Below are 22,802 nucleotides of genomic sequence, written 5' to 3' on the forward strand. Positions count from 1 at the left end.
TATGAAGAGGAGAAGGAGGGTTAAACTAGAAAACCGAATTCACATTACAGTTGTTAGAAAAGTTTTAGGCTTGCAAGTTGCAACTTGAATTTTAAATAAGTGACAGGGCATTTTAAGCGACACACTTGTATTTAATATTTTAATAAAACTACATGTTACATCTTTATATAAAGACTAAAATCTTGAATTAATGAAATAATCAATCTATAATGAAATAATGAATAATGAGCTTTCCAATGGCTCAGTGGTTGGAGCGTGGAAATAGGAATGCCAAGGTCATGGGTTCGATCCCAGGGTATTGCAGATAGTCAGAAAAATAATGTTTAATAAAATGCAATGTAAGTTACTCTGGTGTCTGCCAAATGTAAATGAATCTTGAAAAAGTGAATAAAAACATTTATTACTAACAATAGAAATGGCATTGCATTGTGGGATACAATACCCAACAAACTATGTGTTATGTTGTTTATTATTATATTATTTGCTGTGCATTCAAAGCATACAGAAAATGTGCATACTACACAGTATGCATACTATACACTACAGAAATAACAGGAGTAAGGTAGCACGCTTTTTCAAACAGCCTCACCTTTCAGTGACACCCAATATTGCTTCCACTTCCTTTTTGCTGCAGGCTCCACCCTCTTATTCTTCTTATGCATCAGGAAGTTCTTCACGGCCAGCAAGCCGGCCTTCCGTACCGTGCCATGGGCCGTGATGAGCAAATTGTCCGATGGATAAGCGGAGCTGAGAGTTCCGCTGCTCCTCTCGTCGCTAGCGGCCGATCCGGCTTCCTCCAGGCATTCCCGCGTCTGTCTGGAGTTCAGGTCCAGCTCCTGACGGAAGTTCTCGTACACCCCTTGATCTCTACCCGACTGGCGTTCGCGGTCTCCTCCACCTCCGCTGCTGCTACCGCTGTCGCTTCCTGCGAAGATGCTCCCGCTAGCAGTGGAGTACACTGAGAAAGACGCAGACATGGCCTTGCAACGGCGTGACGAGTGATCGATTTCAGCCATACCACCGTCGATTCCGCTGTCTCCATACTCGCTACCTTCACCTGCCGTGATATCCTACACGAATGGGCACAAAAGATGTACAAGTTAACTTGGATAAAACAAGACACTCCCTCTACAGTGACAGAACATATTTATGGGACATCCTCAAAACAGCCACTCTTCTCAGAACACCCTAAATAATGGATTGAAGTTTTATAAAAAAACTTCCATTGAGCTGCAAAAAAGCTCTTCTTTCTTTCCCCTTTTGGCGCATACAAAGAAAGAAACTAATCTTGTTCTCAACTTGTTTACCTGTGCATGAAAGAGGAATAGAAAGATGATGACTGCGTACAATGTGCAATAGAGAAGGTGCAGCTTCCCTTTTCTAGCATTAAAACACTGTCTTTGCCTCCCAGAATTCCTGTCAGGTGGATTGTGGGAAGTATCACGTTTCAAAACCAATCAGAAGCTTTAAATTGGTGCGTTAGCATGACTCAGAGCTTTTGTGTGTGAAGTGTCCTCTGAGACCTTCCAAAGTTCAGAACACATCAAATATGAACAAAAAAAAAGTTAAAAGCGTGACTGTTTGAATTGGGGATAAATGTTGTTCGCTTTTCACATTTTACTAAAGACCCAGTAGATTAAAAGTACAGTAGATTCAACTTTTAAAGGCCTCTATCAGAGAAACCATTAAAGTGATAGTTCACCTTAAAAATGTCACCTTCATGTCATTTCAAACCTGCATAAATCTTCTGCAATAGAAGATATTTCGAAGAATTCTAGTAACCATACAACAGTAGTCCCCAATCACTTCATTCGCCAAGTCAATCGGTACCGCCGCTGTTCAGTTACCAACGCTCTTCAAAATATCTTCTTTTGTGTTGTGCAGAAGAAAGAAAGTCAAACAGGTTTGAAATGACGACAGGGTGAATAAATTATGACAGGATTTTCATTTTTGGGTGAACTATCCCTTTAAGGGATTCATTCTTTATTCAGGTCTTGGGTCACATGATGCATTGCCTTCTGTACTTAATGCCAAAATGTATCATTTAGTCACCCTCACGTTGTTACAAAACTGTGATTATTAATAGCTTTGGGAAGGACAGTGTTACAATGTTGATCTATTTCTTATCTATACAATGATATGAATTGTGACCATCGTCTGTTAAACTCCTCTCAAGTAATTTTGTTACATTCCAAGATTTCTGAGAATTCTAACTTACATTTCTGCTTTTTCCCTCACGCAAAGAGTTTGTATACCTTCATAAGACATGTTTAATAGTGCACAAGGTATATGGACTGTTCTTATTGTACATTTATCATTAATAGTAAGCTTTGGATCTTGGTTCCTCAAATGGTCACCATTAACTTTCATTGTATAGAAATAAACCATGTGAGCACCATGTCCAACAAATTCCAACATGAGGCAAAATCTCACAAAACAGAGTAAGGTTAAATAAATGATGACAGAAATTTGACTTTGTTGTAAAGTTTTAAAATAATTGGTCACTAGATTGCTCGGAAGTTCATGATTCATAACAGTCAGGGGACACAACACCTGAATTATTATTCATTTTTATTTTGGGAGGATGTACAAAGCCATGTGTCAGAAGCATAACTCACATGTGTTGTCTGCGCACGCCGGCCTTGCATACGTGAGCAGATGGGAGCCTTGTGATTGGACAGCCCCTCGGATAAGCAGTGAGAGCGGCGACAAGGAAGAGTAAACGCTCCATATCCGTTCCCTTCCTCCTCTGATGGAGACAATACCTCGCCGTTCATCACTCCCCCTTTGGTCCTCTCAGAACCATGACCGTTATAGTGATGGTGGGATCCACGGAGAGGAGGAAGCCTCTGCACGCAAAGTTCATCCAAAGAGTTTGCTCTCTCTCCAGACTGAGTCTCAAGAGTCCGTGTGCTGGAGGTGCGATGTCTACCTCCACAATTAGCGAATCCTTTATCTCCATTCTCGCTCTGCCCGATGATCTCCTCTGTGCTGGCCAGATGCTCCTGGCTTAGATCTGAGAGCGAGAACTCCATTGAATCCTCTCTCCACATATCTGCAGATTTGGAGCGTTTCTTCTTAAAGCTGCTGCCTTCCCGAGGACCATCTCTAGTTCTCTGCAGATAAGTGTCTTCGCTCATGAAAAGTTTTGTTTCATCACAGCTTTCTGGAACCACGGTATCCATCTCCACACCATCCTCTGAGCCTGGGGTGATGGTGGGATCCCCCATGTTGTCATGGAAAGACACTGGTCGTAGGTTAATGGACATACGGTCAACCCAAATGGTACCTCCATAACCCTCCAGAGCATTGGGTTTATTAAAGGGTTCAAGGCCGTTTTCACTAAGGGATTGTGGGATGGAAGGGGTGCTGCTGGATCTGGTACTGGTCTCAGAGTTGCGGTGCTCACCCTTGCAGGATGAGGCGTGACGTGAACGGCGAGAATGCTTGTTGGAGATGCGAAGCGATCGGGTCATGTGCTTTCGTGATAGGTGGCCCTGCCTGTCGCTGTGGTAGGTTTGGTCTCCATTTTGGCTCTCAACGTTCCCCATGATTTAACGCCTGCGAGAGACAAAAACAGAGATGAAGTTGAGATCTACGAGATACTAAAGATGTCTTTAAAAGCACAACATGTTGGTTCAATTGTTGATAGATTTGAAAGTCTTTGGGGCTCTTAAACTCGAACAACTAGGAAACACAACATTCATTCTTTTTGAGATAGTATCTAGAGACTTCGTAAAAGGAGGTCTTAGAGCTGAGGGGAAGCATACCCGATCCGTCCAATTTTACGCAAGGCTCGATTTTAGGATTTGAGAGCTTTTACAGTGAAGACGGAGTAAACAAATTAGTGATCTATATAGAATGCGGAGGAAAATCAGTCGCACCGTCACTAAAAGTGAGAGTTGAAAATCTGACTAACACAGAACGAGAGAGAGAGAGAGAGAGAGAGAGAGAGAGAGAGAAAGATGTGAAACCTTTCAACCTCCTGCAGTGAGAATTTTTACATTGATCTCCATTAGTCAGTCCATAATATGCACATCTTAGTTATAAACTGTTGAACTTGGTGGAACAAATCTATTAAAATATAATTGTTAAATTAGTCATACTCCTAAAAAGGTAACAGTAATGTGATCAGATATTAAGTGAAACCCAAACGTTTTAAAATCATATTTATTATTTAGTACACAATTTAGAACCAAGTCATGTTATTTAGCCAATATTAGATATAAAATGCCAATATTATATAAAAATAGACATCAAATATTATGTGCAATGCTTTTTCATGTTGATGTAATTTGCAACCGTACCTGAGGTAGAACCAATGGATCAGATAGGTTTCCAAAAAGCCGTAATCCTATTTTTAGACTTCATGGTCCTGATCAGCCCTAAGGTGGTTTTCCCTGAAAAAAAAAACACAATAGACATTTTTAAACAAAGAGAACAAAGATTTATTAGTGGTTTCGAATTTCTGAAGATGTAATAGTTGATAACAACCCGAACGCACACCCGATGGTTCAGCCACAAATACACACAACACTTAACAATACTTTCTGTTGTTTCTCTCCGTGCTGCATGAGAGAAGGAATTTTCTGAGCTTCGTGTTTAGAAGAAGCCAACAATAAGGTAATTATGACAAAAGATCAAGGTAACCTAGCAGCAGTGTTAAAGCTGAACCCCAGCGATATCTTGCTCAATGCCAATCTGACCTAATTTCCTTTAATACATGGAGAAAAGATGGAGCCTCATCTCCGTTCTGCAGTAGGTATGAGAAGATAGATGAGACTTTACATCCTCTGAGCACGCTTAATGGATTAGCCCCAGAATGACCTGGCTGGAAATACTGAGAATAAAAATACTGAGAAAGATGGAGACAGAAGAAGGGAATGGGTATATTGATCCCGGTTCACAACAATTTATGTATTTTGAGGAAAGCGACTTACAATGCATTTGTGTTCATACCAATTTTCAAATAAAGATAGACCTGAGCCATATTTTATAGAATTTTACACCAGAACACCTAGCAATACCCTAGTCTCCAACGTGTACATATAGGCATTTAGTAGCAACTTAAACAAAGTGAGGAGAACAATAAAGATTATTCAAAGCAATGTAAAGTATTGAGTGATGTTTTGTAAATCACCAAATATTCCTTGGCTCATTCGCCATCAGCCTCTTAAAAAAAAAGTTGCCAGTCTACGCCAGCGTTTTTTAACATTTTCACCCCAATTTCATGGCTCACAGTAAATTTTCTGTAAAGAATAAATATACAAACAATATGTCATATGAAAGAAAAGAGACTCAGCCTTTAAACAAAAGAAACCGTATTCTTCTATCTTCATTTGTTCATTTTTTATCACTCCATAGATGTGGGTAGGTTTCTTCAGTTTCTTTAATTAAACAGCTGAGATAATAAACGTTTTTTGTCAAAGATTCCGCTCAGATTACAATCATTAATAACCGCTCAAACATATACGTTCTAGGTTCTGGGATTCTGTAGTTTTTCCCAGTGATGGGTAATAGTGCCACCTGCTGTAAAACAGTACTACTACTGATAGCCGTAAAAACTCGTCTTTGGCGGGGAAGTGTTTTTTTTTAATGACGAGATAACTCATCAATGGCGGTGAAAGAGTTAGTAAATGTAAAAATCAAAAAAAAAAAAAATTCTAGATAGTGTTTGTGAATTGATTCTCTCCATTGGAGGGTTTGTGATTCAAACACTGGCTCTAACAGAAGCTGTGTGTGTGTGTGTGTGTGTTTTAGGGTCAGTGTTTATTTATCTGGATCATGTACAGCCTCAGCAGCAATGGTCAACAAGACCTTAAAGGCAAAAGAGAAATAAAACAAAAGAGAACTCAGATGATGCTCATTCTATTCTAGTGTTGACAGCTTGCAGAGAAATATGCGCATACTTGTTTGCGTACATGGGAGCAGAACTTACTGCAATGCAGAGTTACGTAAACTAGAGTTGACCCCATTTTTCTCTATAGATCACGATTCACTCCTTTTCCAAAGTCTGGGTCAAAATAAAATGAAATAAAATGAATATATATATATTTATATACAAAATAAAATAAAAAAGTGAAATAAAATAAAAAAATACAATATACAATACACAAAATAAAATATAAAGAGTCATGAAAAATAAACAATAAAATAAAGTTTAAATGGCTATTTAAAAGCCTTGCTACAAGTAAACCATTTATCTTAATGTGAGTTCTACAGTATTGGTAAATAAACATATGCATATTATTAGAGCACATATTTAATACCATCTGATACAAATCCATTAAACATCGAACCATCAGCTTTAAGAAAAACACACCAGATGGAAGATCTCAGCGGGGATCCTGAGTTAAAATGTCATTGCAGTCATAACTGAAAGGTTAGCGAAAATGGATGAGAGAAACCGCAATACGGAGCTGAGAAGAAAACGTGAGTCAGCGAATGAACCGCTTGACCTGCAGCCCACTCTCTCTCTCCTCCTCACCTACATGATATTCTTGTACGTCCCTGGTGGGATTCATAAGCAATAAGATGTGATAAATCTAGGAGTGACGACAACAGGGCTTGCACAAACACCTCAGTGATGACTTGTACACAAACCGGGTCTGGGTTAAGACATCCTAAAATTTCATCATGTTGAATGAGTTTGTGTCAGTGCACAGCCGAACATCTCCTGCGGGGTGGAAGCAGGTGGAGAGGATGAAGGAAGGGTGTGAGATGGTGGAATGGCTTTCTGAGTCTCACTGTGAAACTTTAATCACAGGCACTTAGAAGGACACCTCCTCCACTTCATTTCACGCGGTATGAAGGATGTGCTACCCTGGGCTCCGTTATTACACCACACACAGACACAAACACATTTGTCTTATAAATACGCCAACGGGTTCAAGCTTATACTCAAACACAAAGGTATAAATATGCTCCATAAGTTAAAACCAAGAACTAAAAGTAAAGGATGATGTACAGTCAGCGGGTCAGTAGACACAAATTAAGACGCTTGATCAGTATTGGGGTATATTGCCTTAAGGTTTTTTTTGTTGTTCCAATAATACAATCCAACCGCACATTATTAGACAACTGACCAAATAAATAAAACTTTAGACATGAAATATTGATTTGAGTTGAAAATGTTTTATATGTGAGAAGAAAAAGGCTGGATTGATAGATGCACTCTAAAATGCGGGATTATTTTCAACCCAACGTTGGATTAAAAAGAGCCGAACTCTATACAAAAAGTATATTTCCTGGTTTAAAAATAAATCTTTAAATGTATTTAACTAAACAAAATCAACAACGGACAACTGTAAATAAGTTTAGCAGTTATTTTGTCCAAATATTTGATTAAATTCTATTCTTTTTCGTTGAACGCTCATGAGCGTAAGGCTAATGTTTGGTTGTGAATAGGGTGAGAATTCTAATAAAATAATAAAATGGACCGACTCTGGCAAACGTCCCTCTCCCTCCTTCAGATACTCTTTTGTTTTGGGTGAAAGGAAGACAACAGAATAGATCACCAGCACGCACATGGCGATATGGGACTGGGTGTCCACAATGCTTTGTTTCCTTTTGCGTCTTGTATAGTTTGCATTAAACAGCCCACAGATGACGAAAAGCAATCTTTTGAAAACTCCTAACTTTCTATTCCAATGAACCGCACTAAAACTTGACTTTACCTTCTCTAACTCTCTCAAAACTGAAGCATAAACGCATGATAGGCACGAAAGATGGCAATGAAAACAAATAACAGCCTTCGATATTAAATTCTGCTGCTACACATCCTGAAATCTATCATTACTGGAGTAATCATCTGAAATGTCTTCACATATCATATTAAAAATGATTAAAGTACAGACAGGCCTGCTTAAGAACAACTCCTGCGGAATTGTCCTCGGAAATGAAGTCTGATAACTCAATTACGAAGCTTAATTCAGTCAGATATTATAATATCGTAAATATTTCTATTAGAAAAGAAAGAAAAGCACTCTGAGACTCATATTAGTCATTCATGATGGAATATTCACGAGACAAACAAAGAAAGGCTGTGATGGTGGACAGAAAAAGCAGAAATGCATTACTCTCTGCGCTCCCATTAGTCTAGTGCTTCGTTTTTTGTTTCTGAATGTCTTTAAGGCCTGAAGCAAAGAGCAAGGTTTAAAATCTCCCCAAAGCCCAGCACTGGTGCAGAGTGTTGTGGGTAAGCTACGGGGGCTTTTATCCGTCTCAATCGCAGAGAAAAGCAGAAGAGAGAGGATCAGAAATGCAATCCATTGTTCCTTCAGATGGCATCTGAAATTTTGCATGTGCTCGATCTGCTCTCATTAGTCTAATTGAGAGAGTACAGACAAAGACACATAGATAATCACTACCCAGACGCTCTGTGCAATTCTCGGCTGACCGATTATCCCATAGATACACATACGTACTGATCAACATTGTGTGTCCAACAAGAATTTCTTTTAAATATACTATACATTTGATGTTTTTTAACGAAATGTAGATTTTAGGATGTCCTCTTTATACAAATGCTGGCCTCTTTTCGTACCTGAGGACGAAGGCCTTCTGTCTGCGGCGCTTCTCTCCCCTCCATTTTTATGTTTTGTTACACTTATTGATTAAATACACTATTCCTTATAATAAAAAAATATTTCTGGAAATCATCTTGGTATCCCAGCCTCACGGCCTTGCGACCCCCAGCGGGGTCCCGACCCCTATTTTGGGAACCCCTGGTTTAGTATAGAGCAATAGGAATTTCTTTGTAAATCTTTAAGGTCCAGTGAATGGAATTTAGCGACATCTAGAGGTGAAGTTGTAAGTTGCGACCAACAGCTCACTCCAGCCCTTCCTTTCGAAGCACTACGGTGGCTGACACAGGGATAAGATGTCATCACGTTTTCACTCATTTGCAGAAGGAGATAACTTATTTATAAACCTACTCTAGAGCAGTTTGTCCCTTTAGGGCCACTGTAGAAACAACATGGCGAATTCCAAGTAAGTGGACCCGCGGTGTATGTAAATAGAAATAGCTCGTTCTAAGGTAATAAAAACATAACGCTTCATTATGTAAGGTCGTTTTACACATAGTTATGTATATTAAATTGGATTTCTGGCAATAGATCTTCCAAAAAAATTACACATTGGACCTTTAATTGGTAGAGCATTCCCACCAAACACACAGACTGATGACACCACTCCTTTAAAAGCACTATTTGTCACTTTGGATAAAAGTGAATGCCATAAAAAATGTACACCGACCATAAATCTATACAATTTTTGCGGGAATAAAATTAAATGTGACACAAAACATGGATCAACCTATTCGATGATGCTGAGAATACTACTCCAGCAGCTAAAAGCATCATTGAGCAAAAGGTTTAATAAACAATTATTAACGGGGCAGGGAATCTGCACGGGGGGTTTTGGAATTCTATAGTGATGCCAAATTGGCAAAATGTTTAACTCAAGATCAACTACCAATTTCTAGCAGAGCCAAGAAAACGTATTATATATATATATATATATATATATATATATATATAATATTATATATTATTTGACTTGTGCAGACTCTTGTCTGAATAGACCTTAAAAAAATACACTCGCTACCTGTCAACACCCACACTCAATGTTCTCAGGTATCAACTTATAATGGCTTCCTCCTATTTCCCTTCATCTTTTTTGTTTTTGTCCCTCTCTTTTATTCGTTCACTAACATGTATGAACAAGGAAAGAGTGCTCTCTCTCTCTTGCTTCCTCTACTGTGGATCTTTTTACGATTCTTTAAAGTGTAATTTTGCTTAGTCACAAACCTTAAATGCTATTTAAAAAAGTGATTATATGAAATTTAGATGTAAACAAAGCAGGTATTTTTTCCAAATAGTGCCGTTATTATATCACCGCTGTCCTTCTCTGAAATGGAAGAAAGACAGTATTTTTTATATGATTAAATACTATTTAGGCACTTTAAATACTGTTTATAGGCTAGATATCTATAAAGCCCAGTGAAAATGTGATGGCAAAAAATAAAAATCCCAAAACATGGAGGTTTCAGAGGACCAGCAGTGATATATCCCATTCAGTTTATAACAGGAGCCCTATAAATCCACTTCCAGTTTAACAGTGTTGATCTTTGAGTTGGGGAAACTAATTTAAGTGCATCCACATACACGACTAATAGGTGCGTGGAGCTCGGTCATGTTCCTTTTAAACAATACCCGCCATTGACCCTACACCCCAATCCCTCTGAAACACACCCGGCCCAGGGGCGACTCTCCCCTCACATTCTTCCACAGATTCCCGACAGAGGAATGACCAATTTAACTTGAGATGAGAGGGACTTGAAAGCCATAACAAAATTCCCTGGGGACTCGGCAAAGGAGTGGGAGAGATAGAAAAATCTGAAGCTGATAGTAAGATTAAAGACAAAGAGGATCTTAAGGAGAGTTCATAAGAAGTTTATCAGAAAAAAAATATATGCTTGTGTTACACACGACCCTTGCTTCAAGGAAACGTTATATAGTTTTGAATGGGAAGATTAATATCTGTTCCATGGAAGGGGGCTGAGAACCTGATAATGCGGAAATTCATATCACGTAATATGAAAGTACTCCCAAACCTGAACAATGTGCTTGAGTATATTTCTCAAAATTCAACAAAAGTGTTATCATATATCCGTGTGCGTGACAGCATGGAGAAGCGTTTCCATATGAGCAGCTCTTCAGACAGCATCTTCAAAGGCGGGAGATATTAACTGTCCATTAATCCAAATGAAGTGACAGGACTCCTCCCTCATGTCCCCGAGCCCCTGGCCGTGTCTGTGCTTGACAAATCTCAATGAGCGAGTAATGAGAGTTTACCACTTTAAACACAGACCATCGATGCTCCTGACCCCCCGCCTCCCCAGTTTTATGAAGGGGCACAGAGACACTACTACTTTAAAATGTATGTTCTTAGTCTGCTTTCTTAGCAATTGCCGAAAAGTAGTTTCCATCCAGCAATAAATACACAGAATTATAATAACAAGAATAAACGTTCATTGCTTTTAATGTGGGGAGGCTTTACTGTGTAGATGACTTTACTAGGTTGTAAAAGTTAACATGAACTAACAATGAACAGTCCTGTCTTTTGTTAATGTTAATCTCTACATATTGTCGCTGTCCTTCCGATACATCAGATGTCCAAATTCGCAGTGACAAACATAAAGGATTGCTAATAATGAGGAACAGCTTTATCTGTGTGTTGAGAAATATGGAGAACAGCAGCTATACTGTATATTCAAATTAAAAGCTTTACGTTTACAAAGTATTGCTTTTTTAAACTAACACTTTAAATAGAAAATAGTGTTTTTTCTTTACAATATACCAAAATTAATAAACAATATAAAACAGAATCCTCATTATTAGTTAACTAATTCAATAACGTATACTGTATGACCTTATTGTGAATGTCTGGATTGTGGAGGAGGATTATGATTATGTCCTCTCACCGACCCTGTTTCATCTTTAGACCAAATAACGCACCATGAAGGGAATGCTGAGTTATCTCAGCTCCTTTTGTCCCAGCGTGAACAAAAAGGAAAAGATAATACACCAGGGTGACATCCTATGGTTAGGATATCTGTTTAATAAATGAAAATTCACGAAGACAAGATACCCTGCAAAGCCGAATTTCTGAAAGGCGTCGTTTACACATTTTAAGTATTTTTTTATGCAAACCTGCCCTGGTTGTGAATTATTTTGTTGTGCTTCTACATTCAAAAAAACTGTTATTACATCACTGTAATCTCCAAATGCAAACTGTATCGACATAGAAAAACTGCAGATTTGCGCTGTGACTTCTCACAATCTTTAAAGGGACCGTCAAGATCTCGCTTCTTAGATCCTGTAGATAAAGAGGGATCAGGAGATGCCCTGCCTTGAGACGAACACGTCTAAAGCTAAGCCCTCTCTGGACTAAAAGACCCACACTGTATGCTCCTCCAAACCTTTCTCATCTCCAACACAGATCTAGCATCTCATCTAGCGCTCTCATTCAACACATTTAAACCTCTCAGAGGGGGAAGAGAGAGTCTTTGGTTCTGTAATTACGTCTGACTGACTGACTGACTGCAGGCAACACATAGGGGACCTAAAACACTATTTCATGCCATGCCAAAGACAACCACTCACGTGTGGTAAACTCAATACTTCACGTCCTCCTGTGGCTTACTCCTTTATTTCATCAGGTGTGTGTGATTTTTCATATTGATACACAATGGCCATGCTAATGTCTTCATCCTGCTAACACACACGCACACACGCACCCTCACAAATCACTCTTATCATCCCAATTCATCTAGATGCAGGAGTCATTATCTGGTTATAGGCAGTGAAGTTAGGGGAAATGGAGTGTAAATGGGGCTAATTTGTGTCCTCTGTCTGGGGAGAATGAAATGATGACATGCAGGAGGAGAAGAGGAGGTAGAGGAGCAGCGCAGATGGGTCCTCTCGCCGATCAGAGGGGAGACATGTTTGGCTGAGGGGCTCGCGATTTACACACTTCCAATGACATGCTTGAACAAAGAGTGCCAGTCCGGGGGAAAAAAAGAGAGAAATGGGATGGGTCTGAAACAAAGGGATGAATGTGGACGGTGTGTTTTGCTTACGATGCTAAAGAGAGAGATGAATGTTAAAACAGGTGCTGTTACTGTAAGCTTTACATGAGACACATGAGACATAACTGTACTACAGTTTTATCTAAATGCTGTGGTTGAAACCTCGTTCACTCACACCTGTAGTCGTACCACATATTTGTACTTCAAATTATGATTTAATGTTTCTTTGCTGTTCGGAATACAGACACTACATAATTTTTAGATATGCTTTTCATAAAAAGGGGAACACAAACCAGATTAGAACCCGTGTCTACTAATAGAGCAACACAGGTCTTACAATGGCAGAGCTCAGCGGACATATTTCACAATAAAAGTAAATGTGCTTTCCACAGATTTGTTTTTTTTTGTTCCCGAATAAGCACTCTGTTCTCGTACGTCTGGGACGCTTACGTCTGAACAGCTCCTATCAAGTGTTGTGTGAGAGAAGGACTGCAAATGCTGGCCGTTCACACATCCAGAACGAACGCACACACACTCGTAGCAGAGGGATTCCTATGGCGGACAGTAAATGAGAGGTAGGATCAGGATTTGGCTCCGTGCCCACGGCTCTTTCCGTCTGGCAGGAAGCCCCGATGGACAGGAAGAGAGGGGGTGGGGTTTGGGGGTGTGGGGGGGTTGAGGAAAGCCAAACCAGTGCTTTACAACCCATTCCTTAGCACACCTGAGGCCAACCAACGGAAACTTTCACAGCTGATCCGAACAACCTACAAGCCCTGACAGGTCGATGGAGAGAGGGAGTGAGAGAGAGAGAGAGGAAGTGAGCGTGCTCATAAGGCTCCAAGCCATCCATTAAGGCTTTAGAGACTTCGTTTGTGAAGGAGGGGTAATTTTGAGTGCCGGGATGCCACGGTTCTTTCGTTTTTCCACTCTCTGATTCTGAACATTTCGCACCTGCGTCAACAAATGGAGCATCGCAGACAAAGTGCTGCTTTAAGAAAAGAAAAGAGAATAGGAGGAGGTGAAAGACTCCACCTTTTGTTTTGGGCCCTGAGAGCATCGGAATGTCACACGCAAACAGCAGAGACAGACAATCTGTAAACGCCAAAAAAAGTCTTCAAAAGAAAAACTTTGAGACCGATATGGTGCATTCGTTTAATAATTTCTCTGCTTCTGGCAACAAACGTTACAAAACAATTACTGTAAAGTTATATAAACAGTTATTCTGATATCGGCTCATTGCACCACATAAAAAAAGATATACTGTATATACAGCCATTGAAAAAATGAGTTTTCAGTTTGACCAAATCTACCATTAATATGTTTGTGTTTAGGTAAAATGATCATTTTTGATTCATTTTGTGAACTACTAACAATATTTCTCCAAAATATCGAATAAAACATTGTTTCGATTTGCATTTACTTGAAGAAAACGAAAGAGAAACAGGTCCAAACAACAGATAAGATGCTCTGTATTATTTCAGACCTCAAATACTGAGAAGAAAACAAGTTCATATTCACCTATGCACGCAGGAAAAAAAAATAATGTTTTCATGTGATAACCTGTATTATTTCCACAGTTTTCATGTGTCTTGTTATGCCTTTCAAAATGACTTTATGTAACTCCTGAGGTTTTATTCTCTTATTTAACAGATACTGGACTGAAATGATCACAATACATCTAATACTGATTTAATGGACATTTTTAATGGTCTTTTATTTATAAAGCGGCTGTATATTTCAAAAATTGTGCAAGTCTATCCCTTGCTTATCTGGAAACAGGAACAAAATTCGCCCTAAATCACCCAACTCTGTGGGCGTGTGTTTCTTTGTGGTTTTGTGTGAAGCAACAATAGATTTATCTTAGCAGAGCATTTCTATATGGTGGTACGACAATGAATCTTATCTCTTCATCATTCTTTTGTGTGTGTGTCAAGACTCAACCATCTTCTGAAACTCCACTGAACTACTAAGATTCGCACACCTGCCATCTGCCAACCACTACAAATCAATACCTCATTACCACATCAGTGCCACACAGTATTCAGACCCAATCCAGAGTGAGAGCCTCCATAACACACTTACCACCAAATATACAACTGAAAGTCACTCACACCCCCACCACAGTTCTCACCTTCTCCCCACAGCAGGCTGTCGCGTCCCACAGAAGGTGTCTCATCGAAATGCATCAACAGTGAGCATGCTATATCAGACTGCTAATGAGAAGACTGCTCATTCTGCCAAAAATGATTCAACTCATGCTGAATGACACTGTAGATATGACGGTGAGAATAAAAAAGGACACGGAAAGTAGGAGTTTGATGATGTGATCTGATCTATTGTTCATGACACAATACTTCCTTCCACCTCCTCTACACCATTTGACGAAGTTGCAACTTCATCAAATGGTGTAGATGAAGAACCATTTAGGAACCATCATCGTATTGACACCACATCAATGAGTACATTATGACTGACGACATTTCCATATTAACACTTGTTCCGTATTCATGAAACTCCCTTATAAATGAGTGTAGGGTTGTGTAAGCCAATCATAACAGAGATTATGAAGTGATTAATGTGTTAAAGATCCACTAACTATACAATACATCCATTAAAGTGGGGAAAGTTGGTATCCACGCAACCTAAAATGGTATTGAGGCAGTTAGCAGCAAGAAAATAGAATCACAATCTCTTTTAAGTAGGACACTTATACATATAGTAGGATAAAGCTTAGTATCATCCACATAAGAAGGAGCAGTAGATGTGTTTTTAAAAACGTGTCGCCTCAATGGAGCAAAATAAGGCCCAAAAATGAGGCGATATGCAAATGGTAGATAAAACAGAAAGGTAGATAAAACAGAAAAAGAGAAGTGTAGAACAAGGGGTGTCACTAGGGGTGTCATATCGATATTGTCTTGACACTACACATCTAATCATTTTGTAAATAATTTAGCGGCAGAATCTGATTGATAATTTAACATAGTAGGTGACGGTATTGCGCCAGTTTACCTCTGCTCCGCCTTCCTAAACTTGTATTTTGAGTATCTTATAATTGATATAAAAGAAGAGGAAACACTAAGTAAAGAAACTTTATGTTTTATTTTTTCTATAGATCTCGCAATACATTTGTTATCGTGTGAGTCTGAAGCCAATACGATTCTCAACATAAACAGTTCCAACACAATCTCAATTTGTAACTATTTCACGAGGAAAACTTGTACGATCTTATTAGCGCGATTTAGTACGATTTGCTTTTGCACCAGTGATGTTAGGTTTAGGGGAGGTGCTTCAGTAAAACGTTTTTCTAATAATCGTACGCGTGGTATGATTCACATCATACAAATTCAAACGAATTAGCCACCTCGTAAAATAGTCACGAATTCCAGAGAGATCAGATTCATCTAAAGTTAAGAAAAGAATGCCAATGTCTGATTGCATTGTACTACGTTTTGTCCCCTAAATTTTGTTTTTAAATGTGCTATCAATAAAAACAAACTTTGACAAAAAACATAAGCAGACTTTAGGCAGTAAAAAATATGTGACAGTACAAAATGTCTTCATTTGGCAGACGCTTTTATCCAAAGTGACTTACAAGTAGGAGAGCATTTGAATGTTTTGTCAACACACTAAAGAGTACCGTTAGTTTTCAATTACCTTCCTGTAGCTCAGTCGTCAGAGCATGATGCTAGCAACGCCAAGGTCATGGGTTCAATCCCATGGATGCATAGATACAAATGTATAGTATAATGCTATGGATAAAAGCATCTGCTAAATGAATAAATGTACAAATGTACAACGGACCTTCTTATCTAACAGATCGCCAACTGTCAAGCGCACCTTTACACTGGTAGCATATCTAGTTAAATATACATACCAAAGCCATGATTATCTCTGAGATAATATAACATGAGACCGTGAAGCTCACAGGACAATATGCGTCCTGCTTTTAAGAGAAACATCTAAGCTTTCCTGCACGGGACCATGGTGCCCCTGGGCAAGTGTGCGTGTCTATATGATTTTAATCCTCTGACTTTGGGTTATGTAAAAAGCCCCTAAATTTGACCAAATAGAGCCAAGATGACAGAAAAAGGGTTTTGCTTAAAGCAAGAGGCTGCTTTTATCAACATATCCTCTCCTCAGTGCTCAGTGAGCAGAAGCCAAACAAAAGTCCACCCGCACGCCACAAGACAAGAATGAAGATACTCAAGGCTCCTAAAAAGAAAGCTAATTTGGATGTTAAAATAGACCAGCATGCAACAGCAGTCGCTCCTTTCAGCTAAAGATCTGATGTCTTCCAGGTCAGTAAAGGATAGAGAGAGAGCCAGTCTTCTTTCTCTTGATGTACTGTGCTGAAGGGGGGTCTCCATTGTGCTCGGCTGAAAGGAGGTTATAGGCGCATCAGGGACTGGAACAGCCTGGATTAAGTCGAGGGCCAAGTGTCTCTTCGCTGACCACACTTTTGCAACCGAGTAGAAAGGTTATTCGAAAAACCCTCTTCTCTCTCACTTTCGAACATTATTCTTGTCAATCGTCTCTGTGAAGTCGTTAAGTGAATGAGAGAATAATTTGTGGGATTGCCTGCAGCTGTGTGGCCTGTCTCCACAGGTTTGCGGTCTGAAGATCCTCACAGATTAAAGTGATTGCAGATGTGTGTCAGTTTATGCCGTGAGAGGTAAATTGAAATGCTAAAATGCCTTTAGATTGCCCTTGATAATAGTTTGCCTAAAGTTGCGTGACTCAGTGAAGCTTGATGTCAGCCGTCCATTCACAGCTTTCCGTGACCAGACAAAGATGGCCTTACTAATGTTTAAATACACACACGTGCGCACTGCCGCTTGTATCCCCCCTGCACACACGCGGATTCTCCTTTGTTTGTCTTTTGGCTCTGCTGCAATTGCTTCCTCATGGAAGACGGCTTTTGAATCAAGCGCGTGTATGTGTGTCTTTCGCGTGTGGGTTAAAAATGTCATTTTTCCAGTTTTGCAGGATTTTCAAAGGAGATGCTCACGGTAGTCATTGTGAAACATTAGTTATATATGGACGTCAGAAAGACACAACGATTCACACACACACCCTTACCGTAGGTGGTAGAAACTTAAAATACAGCTCTTCGGAAAAATAATTCAGTTTAATAATGTAATTTGACCATCTTTCTTTTCATAAAGGTTAAAGGTCAGCCACAGTGACCTTAAAGGAGCCTCCATTGACTTTACATAGTAATTTTTATTCCTACTAAGGAAAGTCAATAGGGGTTTATTTTAAAGTGAACTACGCCTTTAAATAAAAATAGTAACACTAAACCGTCAAGGAATAAAAGCGGAAATAGTATGGAAGTTGGGACACCATAAAAAACAACCTTAAAAATGTATACCGTATAAAAAAAACATTTTGTGAGACAAAACAGTGAAATTCCGTAAATGTACATTTTTGATGCTTGTTTTGTCATTCTTATGACATATTTAGAAATTCACGATTGTAAAACCTCCCTCCAAACACATCCATACATCCCCCCAAAAAAGGAACAAAGCAACAAATGTATGTCTGTAACTCAGTTTCCGTTTTTCCACAACCATCTCACATCTCATCTCTCTCCTCCCAGGGGTCTCTGTTTAAACAGACCCGCTGTCATGTTTCAATATTGAAAGAGACGGCTACGCTGAATGAATACAGGACACGCTGCATTAGGAAAAACACATTAGGGGCATAGAAAAGGGAATATTGGTCGGGGTCTCCCACACACACATCCGACATGAGGATTATAATACCTCGTATTGCACGCAGTGTTTCTAATGGGTTTATGGGGGCATGATGTCACAGTTAATCCATAATGTGTATCGAGTGTCTAATCACCATATTTGAACAAAACTTAGCTACCGTTCGAACAACAAGTTCTCTCTCTCCCAATCTTATGCAATTCATTAGTTTTGATAACATACACTTCACGCATGCTGTGGCAATGATTTGACCCATTTATGAAGTATTTCTACCCCCTGCGTCTCACCCCGATGCCCTCTACTCCAGTGGGGCAGAAGGAAGAAATGCCCTCAGGTCAGAGAAGCCAGTCTGTTACTTAGCTCCACATTACACATTTACAGAGCAAAGCAATTGCTTTAATAAGCTTCGTATATCCACATATCTAACTAAATACACACTAATACTGAAGCGTACTTAAAAAAGCATGTTTATAGAAACTGACACACGCTCATGCTCGAACACACATGCCCCATTTCACTTGAATGACAAACAACTACCGCAAATGTCAAAGTGTTCATTTTATATTTCAGTTGTAACACTTGTTTCCGTTTAAACCATTCAAATACATCCAGAATACAGCAAACAATCTTGTCTGATGCATATCGATTCCACACCACGAGCACAGAAATCAATGCGACTGGGTCCATTTTTAAGGAGGAGTGTGTGTTTATAGAGTCAAATCAATAGATAAAGTTGTGTTTGATTGTAGAAAGACAGACGCAGAAGATTAAAGCCAGATATGAGGTTTTAACAGGCTATAGACAGTTTTTGTTTTAAAGGGGAAGTGAGTGACAAAAAGAGTGTGGTTCATTGTTTCCTGTGTTTGCACCTAGAGTTAGGTATGCAGGGGTCTTTGTTTGGTTCGTCTGGGTTCTCTGTAGAGTATGGTAAGGTAAGCCGTTCATAAAGACAACAGAGCGCTGAGGAGACTCTGGATAGGAGCGACGGTGGAATCTAGCACCCCACGTGCCGTCTCTCTCTTTTTCTTTCTCGGTCTCATGACTATGCACAGCTGAGACCTGCAAAAGTGACCATGTGAGCCCCTCCAGACCGTATAAACCTACATATTAGTGACTGACACGGTTGGTTCTCTATCTATTTTGGTGTAGACTATCCATCCTTCTCTACACAATCTATTCATGATGTGCAAAGCTACATATTTTCAAGATCGACTAGATGGTGGGCTGCCAGAATCGATCTTTAGGAAAATCATTAAAATCAGAGCGGATGATGTTTTTACATAAGACACATTTCTGGCTTGGTTTTGAATTGACACAGAATGTCTTAAAGGGATAGTTCACCCAAAAATGAAAATTCTTCATCATTCACTCAGTCAATACAAACCTGAATGACTTTCTGCAGAACACAAAAGATATTTTGAAGAATGTTGGCAACCAAACAACATTGAACTCTGTTGACTTCCATTGTATGGACACAACACCACTGAGACATTCCTCTTCTTTTGTGGAACACGACAGTGACATAAATAAATGTTGGAATTTTTAGTTGAACTATCCCTAAAATGCAATGTTTGTGGCAGGACAATCAAAAAAACCATGAGACACCATACAAAGACCAAAGTAAAGACTGCTGAATTTATAGTCACAACTTTATAAAAAGTGTTTTGTTGTGCAAACAACACTAAAAGCACAGCACATTAACACATGAATTAAAGCACCACAGATAAAACAGCACAGCTAAACAAAATGAATTAGCCGACTAGTGACCCATCCCTTCTCCTTATCTTGTGCAAAGACTCTATATATCATTGTTATTTTTATTCCGTTCTGACTATTTTTGGTTTTCAAAAACAAAAGCTGCCCATCTTTTTGGCACTGCCTGTCTGTTGTCCATCTTTCCTTAGAATCTTTTTATGTGCTCAGCTGTTTTTTCCAGTCATCGAATCACAATGAATCGCATCACACACAACTGTGGACCACACACACATTCCCACACACTTACTAAATAAAGCTGGAGCTGGACTGGGGTTTTACACTAAAACTTTGAAATAGCAAAAATATTCACACTGCACAACGTAACAACAAGCCCATCAGAGACACACATATAGTCCTTCTCTCAAACACACAAACTAAAAAGTCACTACTGCCATTTTATCCACTCCTTACATTCATAACAAAAGCATGTTGTGACTCTACTTTTTCACTTATACACTGAAACTGTGATTAATAAAGACAATCAAGGACAGAACGATTAAGGCAAAAGGGTCAGATTTACTCCCTACTGGCAAAGCAATATATCGTCCGGTGAGAAAACTCACACGCACACACAAAGGCAGCACGAGAGAGAGACAATATACTGACAGATGAGGAATCTCGCTCCCAAACATTTCCGTCTAGGTAAGGGGCTTTACGACCGCACAGCCATTTGTTAGACAGACCTCCCTAAACAAACCTTCCACGGACCCTCGCAGACACTGGATATTGATTGTCCAACAAAACCGCAAGACTTTCGAAGCCTCCACGGACGAGTAAACCTTATTAACCTAGCGGTGTGGCATTTATCATTGTCAGGCTTCCACTAAAACACCAGCTCGGGGGACTCAAAGATGTCCTGCCGGCAGATACAGATCGTAGCGTAGAAGGACATGTAACACAGTTTGAAAATACAGTTTGAAGTGGCGTACCTCAGGTGTGGAGAAAAGGTCCGCTTCCGTTTTTAAACAAATTATCCAAGCTTCTGCGATTTGAATGTCTCCGAGCAAAGCTCAGGTAATGTTTCCTCTAAGTACTGGATGTATTCCTGTGTCTCTCACAACTCCACAACACACTCGCTCCAACCATGTGAGGATGAGTCTGTCCACTGAGAGCACAGAAAGGGGTGTGTGTGTGTGAACGGTTTCTCTCTCTTCCATTCTCAGCCATTTGCTCAACCCTCCCCTTTCCTCCATTTGCTTCTCCACCCCCTCCTCTTCTCACCTCCCCCTCTCCTGTCCCCTGTTCTCTCTCTCTCATTTAACGTCCTCTGGATCAACAGTATCTTACAGCCCGGGTCTTTGCCCCTAAGCTCTGAGACACCCCCTGTTTCCTTTTAAATTGCCCGCCGTGAGCCTGTAGATAACACACAGGCTTGTGTATACACGACCTATGCAAACACATAATATTACAGAAACTATGTTTATGAAACATTTAAGGTGTTTGTTACAGTTGTAAATTTGTAAATGTGTGTATTGTAAACATCTGTATGGAGATAAGTTAGTATCAAAATTTTTCAGTCTTCAATTTTTAGGTTTAATTTGAATTTGCTGAACCTCAATACATAAAAGTAACCAAAAAAACACTGCCAACGTGTGATGGTCTACAGGGAAATACATGCTTTAGTTTCCCCGGATTTACGGATGAAGACAGAGATGTTGTGAAATTCCAGTGGTCATATCTGCCTCTGGCTAGTATATCAGTAAGAGAAGAGGGGGTCGTGGGAAACTCCGTACAGATCCCTGTTGTGGAGATTGGGGATTTAACCCAAGGCAAGCTGCTGGGAGTCACCATTACACAAAGCACCACTATTATTGTTGCAGAGACCCCACTGTAAATGTGGTCAATGAGTAACTAGTGCTAAGCAACGCAATGAATAGAAAATGTAGGAGTCTCTATGTGTGTAAATTCCACGAGTGCTTCGGCTATAGGTTGCCACAGAACTGATATGTCATGTAAGGATGCTATTGATCAGATAACATTCCCGACCAGAGCTCATCCCGGACAAGAAGAGACATAGATGTGTCTGTCTGGGTTACAAAACTAGTTCAGATATAGACACAAACATACACTACCACATTCAAATGTGTGCTTACTGATGAAGTGATACATATTCTTATATAAGTCACGGGGTTGGAAACAAGCAAATGGTGACGATTAAGCTTCCTGTGGCTCAGTGGTTAGAGCATGGTGCTAGCTACGGCAAAGGTCATGAGCTCCATCCCAGGAGATTGCACATGGTCAAAAACAAATGTGCTGTGCAATGCAATAAGAGCGTCTGCCAAATGCGTAAGTGGAAATGTTAATGTAAACACAAGCACGTCACACTTTAAAAACATGTAAAAAGGCAAAACATAACATAAAATTTACATTTATGCATTTAGCAGACACTTTAATCCAAAGCGGTTGCAGTGAATTCAAGCTACAGTATATGCTTTTTTTTATCAGTCAGTGTGTTCTGTGGAAATTGAACCACCAACCTTTAGAGCAGCCAAAGCAATGCTTTACCACTGAGCCACAGGAAATATACTACATTTAACGTTTACTTTTTAACAACTGAAATTTACACTTGAAAACAGGTGAAAATTCTGTAACATGAAACAATTAAATCTTGTTAAATTAGTGATTTACAGTGGGTGGTCATCAGTTCAGGAAATGTGTCTGCTGTGGCTCAGGCGTATGCTGACTCTGTGTTGTCATGATCGGAAGGGACAGATTTAGAGCATTTTACACCGATCAGTGAG

At 39.6% G+C, this 22,802-nt stretch overlaps 1 protein-coding gene across 2 annotated transcripts in view; it reads right to left on the minus strand.

Moving 5' to 3' along the window:
• Window positions 1-22,802, minus strand: part of tiam1a (TIAM Rac1 associated GEF 1a) — a 61,702-nt gene that overhangs the window by 27,485 nt on the left and 11,415 nt on the right. Inside the window, exons 1-4 of one of the 2 annotated variants that reach the window (XM_056736507.1) lie at window positions 20,991-21,158; window positions 4,308-4,400; window positions 2,619-3,561; window positions 590-1,070 (exon numbers count right to left, since the gene is read on the minus strand). In XM_056736507.1, the coding sequence (XP_056592485.1) occupies window positions 590-1,070; window positions 2,619-3,551 (1,414 nt within the window). In that variant the 5' untranslated portion in view covers window positions 3,552-3,561; window positions 4,308-4,400; window positions 20,991-21,158. Of the gene's footprint in view, window positions 1-589; window positions 1,071-2,618; window positions 3,562-4,307; window positions 4,401-20,990; window positions 21,159-22,802 lie in introns of those variants that run through there. The other variant, XM_056736508.1, reaches the window with a different exon arrangement.

Source organism: Triplophysa dalaica, chromosome 22 (genome assembly GCF_015846415.1).
Source record: "Triplophysa dalaica isolate WHDGS20190420 chromosome 22, ASM1584641v1, whole genome shotgun sequence".
Taxonomy (NCBI): domain Eukaryota; kingdom Metazoa; phylum Chordata; class Actinopteri; order Cypriniformes; family Nemacheilidae; genus Triplophysa; species Triplophysa dalaica.